At 39.6% G+C, this 6625-nt stretch overlaps 1 protein-coding gene across 1 annotated transcript; it reads left to right on the top strand.

Annotated features, from left to right (window-relative positions):
* The first annotated feature begins 612 nt into the window (after positions 1 to 612).
* On the top strand, positions 613 to 920 carry LOC138989513 (small ribosomal subunit protein uS14-like). Its single transcript, XM_070378515.1, has one exon. The coding sequence runs from the start codon at positions 640 to 642 to the stop codon at positions 808 to 810; it is 171 nt and encodes a 56-aa protein (XP_070234616.1). The 5' UTR covers positions 613 to 639; the 3' UTR covers positions 811 to 920.
* The last annotated feature ends 5705 nt before the right edge of the window (positions 921 to 6625 follow it).

Genomic DNA, 6625 nt, shown 5'->3' with positions numbered 1-6625 from the left:
ACTGGAATGGGTTGCCATTTCCTTCTCCAGGGGATCTTCCCGACCCAGGGATTGAACCCAGGTCTCCCACATTGCAGGCAGACGCTTTAACCTCTGAGCCACCAGGGAAGCCCAAATACACAAACAACCCAAATAAAAAAGTGGGCCAAAGGCCTTAACAGACACCACATCAAAGAAGACAAGCAGATGGGAAATAAGCATATGAAAAGATGTTCCGTGTCACATGTCATCAGGGAAAAAGACGCCTTTACACACCTATTAGAATGCCCCAATCTAAGAACATCAACAACATCAAATGCTAGTGAAGCAAGCAGAGCAAGAGCAAGAGATCTCCAGTGGGTGCCTGAAACTGAAGATTGTACCTTTGTATAACTATGTTTTGTATACTATGGAAAAAACTATGTTTATTCCTATCCAGACATCCCCATGATAAAGTTAAATATATAAATTAGGCATAGTAAAAGATTAACAACTAATAATAGAGAAATTATAACAATGAAAGTGAAAGTGAAGTCGCTCAGTCGTGTCCGACCCTTTGCGACCCTGTGGACTGTAGCCCACCAGGCTCCTCAGTCCGTGGGATTCTCCAGGCAAGAATACTGGAGTGGCCTTTTACCTCGTTGCAGCCGAGAAGGCAACATGGGTCACCAGCAGCTCTACTGGAGCCATCCGAGAAAATTCGGCCAGGGTTCTCGCTCTTGCCAGGTCTGCTTCAACCGGCACGGTCTGATCCGGAAATACAGCCTTAATATGTGCCGCCAGTGTTTCCGCCAGTATGCGAAGGACATCGGCTTCATTAAGTTGGACTAACCAAACTTCCTTAGATGGCTCATCCAGCACATCAACCTTAGGCGGAAACAATACTAGCTCTTTGTATATAAAATAAAAGTTTACAAAACTTGAAAAAAAAAAAAAAAGAATACTGGAGTGGGTTGCCATTTCCTTCTCCAGGGGATCTTCCCCATCCAGGGATTGAACCCAGGTCTCCCACATTGCAGGCAGATGCTTTAACCTCTGAGCCACCAGGGAAGCCAATATACTGTATAAAAATAATGTGAATGTGAGCTCTCTGTCTTTCAGAATATCTTATTTACTGTACTCTTGGGAGATGTGAGATGATACAATGTCTACCTGATGGATGAAATGAGGTGAATGACACAGGTACTATGACATAGCATTCGGTTATTCACCTTTTTGCTTAAAGAAAGCACTTTATGGCTTCTATTTGGCATATGTGAATTGCCAGCATCATTACTCTTATGCTTGGAGGCCATTGTTAAGTAAAACAGAGTTGGAAAGAAAGTGAAAGTGTTAGTCTCTCCGTAGTGTCTGACTCTTTGTGACCCCATGGGGTGTAATCCACCAGGTTCTCTGTCCATGGAATTCTCCAGGCAAGAATACTGGAGTGGGTAGCTATTCCCTTCTCCAGGGAAGCTGAACATCAGCAGTGCAATACCATGACAGTTGATCTGATAGCCGAGATAACTCTGTAGTGACTGTTGGACAGGTAGCACATAGAGCACGCATACGCTAGACAAAAAGATGACTCATGTCCCTGGTGGGACTGAGCAGGGTGGCACAAAATTTCAACACACTACTCGGAATGGTGTGTAATTTAAAACTTATGAATTGTTTAAAGGCATATCTCAGAGAACTGTGGATTTGGTTCCAGACCACCATAATAATCACAATCAAGTGAGTTACATGACATTTTTGATTTACCAGTGCTTATAAAATGTATGTTTGCACTATACTATAGTAAGTATGCAATAGCATTGCTATCATCTGAGCCTTTTAGCAAGTTGTAATCTCTTTTGCAATAGTGACATCAAAGATCACAGATTACTGTAACAAATATAAAAATAATGAAAAACTTTGAACTGTTGCAAGGATTGTCAAAATGTGAGACAGTGACATGAAAGAAGTGAAGGCTATTGTAAAAATGATGCCGATACACTTGCTCTATGTAGGGTTGCCACAAAGTTTCATTTTGTAAAATATGCAGTATTTGAGAAGTGCAGTAAATCAAAGCACAATAAAACGAGGTATGCCTGCATTTCTGGAATTTTCCATTTAATGGTTTTGAGCCATGATTGACCTTGGGTAATGGAAATAGTGGAAAGCAAAACCATGGATACTGATGGGGGGAGGGTGCAGCTACTGTAGTTAAATAAATAGAGCTACTAGAGTTGTATGATTCTTATGTTTTAGGTAAAGTGGTATAATAACAACTCTAACTAGAATGAAAAGTTAGAGATGGGTATTAGAATCACTACAGCAAACATTAATGAACAATGTAAAAGAGTACAGCTAAAGTACCAATAAATGGAATTCTAAAACATGTTAAGATAATTCCAAAGAAGTTAGGGGAGAGAGCACAGAAAAATGAGAACAACAGATGATGTAAACAAGAAACACATAATGAAAACAGTAAGCCTAAATCAAAACATATGTGTAACTATGTTACATATTAATGAATTAAACGGTCTATTTCCAAGGCAGAGGTTATCAATATGGATTTTAAAAAGCAAGATCATATTTTGAAAACATGGATTTATAAATGCTGTCTATAATAGTTGCACTTTAAAAGTAAGACATGTATAGGTTGAGAGTAAAATACTGGAAAACAAGATACACCATGCAAATAGGAAACACAGGAAGGCTGGAATGGCTACATTCATATCAGAAAAAGTAGATTAAAAGGGACATTTCCGAATGATAATAGGGTCAGATCATCAGGAAGACATAGCCATAAAAGTATACATGCCAAATAAGAGGGCTTCAAAATATGTGAAGCAAAAAAGGGGCAGAATTAACTGGATAAATGTCATTATATAGCATTACAGCATTATGTACATAGGTTTTGACTCCCTGATTACAATTCAGGTTAGAAAACATTTATATTAATGCTTACTGTATATTGGCTTTAGGGAACATAGAATAATATGACAGGGTCTGTATTTCAGTGAGTTTACAATCTTACTGGGACATGATATCTGTGCTTAGAATACAATGAAAGAATAGGAAGTTTTAGAAATAGGAAAATAAGACTTTGTCTTCTGTTCCCTTTGTATTGATACATGGCACAAAATAGCTACATCGATACATTGATAACAAATAGTCACTTTGATGAAGGTGACAACAATTACCAACAAAACACAGATCTAGGATCTGGATCTTACTAAAACTAAAACAGAGCATAATAGATATTGAGTTGACTGCCCAGTCAGTCATTCCTTTCCACTTCTAACGAAATGCCACTTTTTTGTCAGATGGCATTGACACCAACCCCAGTTTCAGAACACGGTGTGGTTTGTCGCTAAGTGTAACCTCATTGCCATTGCTACAGCAGTGGATTTGAGGTGACTACTGTTTGATGTGTGCTAAGTCACTTCAGTTCAGTTCAGTTCAGTTCAGTTCAGTCTCTCAGTCGCGTCCAACTTTTTGTGACCCCATGAACTGCAGCACGCCAGGCCTCCCTGTCCATCACCAACTCCTGGAATTCACTCAGACTCATGTCCATCGAGTCAGTGATGCCATCCAGCCATCTCATCCTCTGTCATCCCCTTCTCCTCCTGCTCCCAATCCCTCCCAGCATCAGAGTCTTTTCCAATGAGTCAACTCTTTGCATGAGGTGGCCAAAGTACTTGAGTTTCAGCTTTAGCATCTTTCCTTCCAAAGAAATCCCAGGGCTGATCTCCTTCAGAATGGACTGGTTGGATCTCCTTGCAGTCCAAGTGACTCTCAAGAGTCTTCTCCAACACCACAGTTCACTTCAGTCATGTCTAATTCTTTGCAACCCCATGAACTGTAGCCTGCCAGGCTTCTATGTCCATGGGATTCTCCAGGCAAGAATACTGGAGTAGGTTGCCATTTCTTCCTCCAAGGGATCTTCCCAACCCAGGGATGGAACCCACATTTCTTATGTCCTGTGCACTGGCAGACAGCTACTTTACTGCTAGAGCCGCCTGGGAAGCCACTGTTCGGTGGTGGCAGGGAAAAACTTTTATTTCCTGCTGCCTGTGGTCAAGGGATTGTGCAATTCTAATTGCTTTTAGTTTCCAGTTTACCTCTGAATGAAACCTAGTAAACACATTTAAAGCATTTCAAGCAGTTCCTAGTTTAAATAGTACAAAGTAAATGTTTAACACCTTATCTATTTATTACTGTTGCTGTGTGCATGTTAATTTTCATGGAAGACTGAACTGAGAGAAAAAAAATCACCAAATTCTGGTGACATGGTTGATTCTCTGGATTAAACCAGTCTTAAAACCCTTCCAAACTCTAACCAGTTAGAGGAAGGCTTGTTTTATTTATTTATAATTGGAGAATAGTTATTGACAATGTTGTGTTTCAGGTGTACAGCCAAGTGAATCAGTTATACATATATCCCCTCTTTTTTAGATTCTTTTTCCTAGAGTTAGGTTTCTTGATGTTTTTTTCCACTTGAGAGTTCCTGACTGTTACTTAGTCAGTGTGATTTAACTCCATGTGAAGGACAGTTTTAAAGGGATAATCCCCAGCATCCCCATGGTGATTGAATTTAGTCTCCACATAATTGTATATACAAAATGAAATTACAGGCTATACAGGATAGGTGACTTTCCCCAACTTCCACCATCCTTTATCTTTTGCTAATTGGTATTGCAATAGGCGCCTAACCAAATTCTCTGGCTCCAGGCTTGTCCTCTCCCTTCTAATCCATCCTTCACACAGCTGCCAGAGCTATCTTTAAAATACAAATCTGATCATTTTACACATTTACAGGCACTCACATCTATGCATTATCTGCTCAACGTCTTTCTGTAGTTCCTGAATACCTATTGGATTTTGTTCAGATATCTTAGCATGGTCCACATGGTCCAAAATTTTCAGCCTCCATTTTCAGCTTTATCTCCCAGGACTCTCTCTCATAAACTTAGTGGTCACTATATCATGAACACAGGATGCTCTTGAATGTCTTCAAGTCTTTGTATGTGCTATTTTCCATGCCTGCAAGGTCTTTTTCCTGCTCTTTTTATTGGAGAACTCTCCTTTATCTTTGAAGACCCTCAACTCAAATATCATCTGAGTAAGGATCATTTCTTGATACCCCTGACAGAACCATTAGAATATGATTTATCATGGAAATTTAGACTTTAAACAATGTGGAAGCCAGTTGATTGATGAAACAGCCTATGGGTGGTTTCACATCAGCCTTGGGTAGGCAGTTGGAACAGGAAGATAGGGAAGAAGGACAAGTTGGAACCTGAATGGGACCTATGAGGGTGAATGGGAACCTCTGTTGTTGGTCTTTTGCCACCTCGAGGCCTCCAACTTTGATGCTGTGAGTGTCCACCGCAAGTGAAGCCACTCCTCTTTATCGTGATTCTTGATACGTACTGAACAAGGAGCCAGAGATCCGAAGGAGGATACAGCAGGAGTTGGACCTGCTATGAGCCCAGCTGCTGCCTGTTCCCCATCCCTGACCAGGTAAACCAGCAAAATAAGCAGCCATATATGTGAGATAGGTCAGCACCCTTTGCCCTGCTCCAAAACTCTGAGTGTAATAAGAACATGGCTGTTTCATTTTTCTGTCTTCCAAATTTCCCATAAAACAGCTCTCAAGGTCCACACTAACCTGGAAGTCTAGAGTGAAGGGAATTCTGAGAAACATGTATCCAGCAAAACTTAGCTGACACAGTACAAATTCATTATACTCTCATATTTTCCTTTTATAAGAGTAATGGTTTTTTGCAGATCTATTTCTACTATCAACATCTAAATTAGTTTGAGCAAGGAACATGTCTTATTTATATTTGAATCTGAAGCTCCTACCTTAAATGGAAGGTACTTAATGTTCAGTAAAATAAGTAATAATAATGTATTCTTAAACATAACAACTTAATACTGAGTAAAATGCTTAGTTAATTAATATTATTTTTATGTATTTCTTCCACATTGGTTGAGAAACCAGTGTTTGGCATTTGTATAACCACCTGAGTAATGTTCTGGAAAAGGGAGATTTTTTAAATATCCATGCTGGAACTGAATTCTGGAGGGGAATAAACCTACTTCATTGGTAAATTTTGGTAGGGTGCTGACTGCTTCAAAGGATGTCAGAGTAAAAAGTATTCCCTTTGGAATGCATTGCCAAGTTTTCCAAACAGGTGGGAAAGGTTAATTATTTTAAGCATTTGGAACTTGGCAACAAGTAGGATGGAACAAACATACTGACTAGACATATGCTATAGAATATTCCATAAAGCTCCCTCTCATCTGTAGTGGTTTACACAGAGAGCAGAACGTATGGCAGGATTTGTTTGGCTTTTTCTCTGGAATTATCTGTCAGGACATGAGCTGCCACCTAATTACCCACTCACATTACACTCTGCTTTTCCATTTTTGGTCTGATTTCTCAAAGCCTTCAGACACTGATTTTTTCATTTTTTAAAAATTAATTTTATCTGACCTACTAAAGAGTTGTGTGCATTTCTGGGAGACATTTTTAGAGTTTCGAAATGTGGACTCCATCTCCTGGCTCTTTGACTCTACAGCCTATCAAGGCAACTGTATCTTAGAAATGTATGATTGATCACCCTACTAAAGGGCAAAGGGCTTGGAGGGAATGGTGGGAACTACTAGA

This window comes from Bos mutus, chromosome 10 (genome assembly GCF_027580195.1).
Source record: "Bos mutus isolate GX-2022 chromosome 10, NWIPB_WYAK_1.1, whole genome shotgun sequence".
Lineage (NCBI taxonomy): Eukaryota > Metazoa > Chordata > Mammalia > Artiodactyla > Bovidae > Bos > Bos mutus.
Note: the sequence above shows the minus strand (reverse complement) of the source record. Positions and strands in the feature narration are given on the sequence as shown.

What these genes read in the sequence shown, in the direction of transcription:
- LOC138989513 (XM_070378515.1), top strand. Translation starts at nt 640, where the DNA reads ATGGGTCACCAGCAGCTCTACTGGAGCCATCCGAGAAAATTCGGCCAG.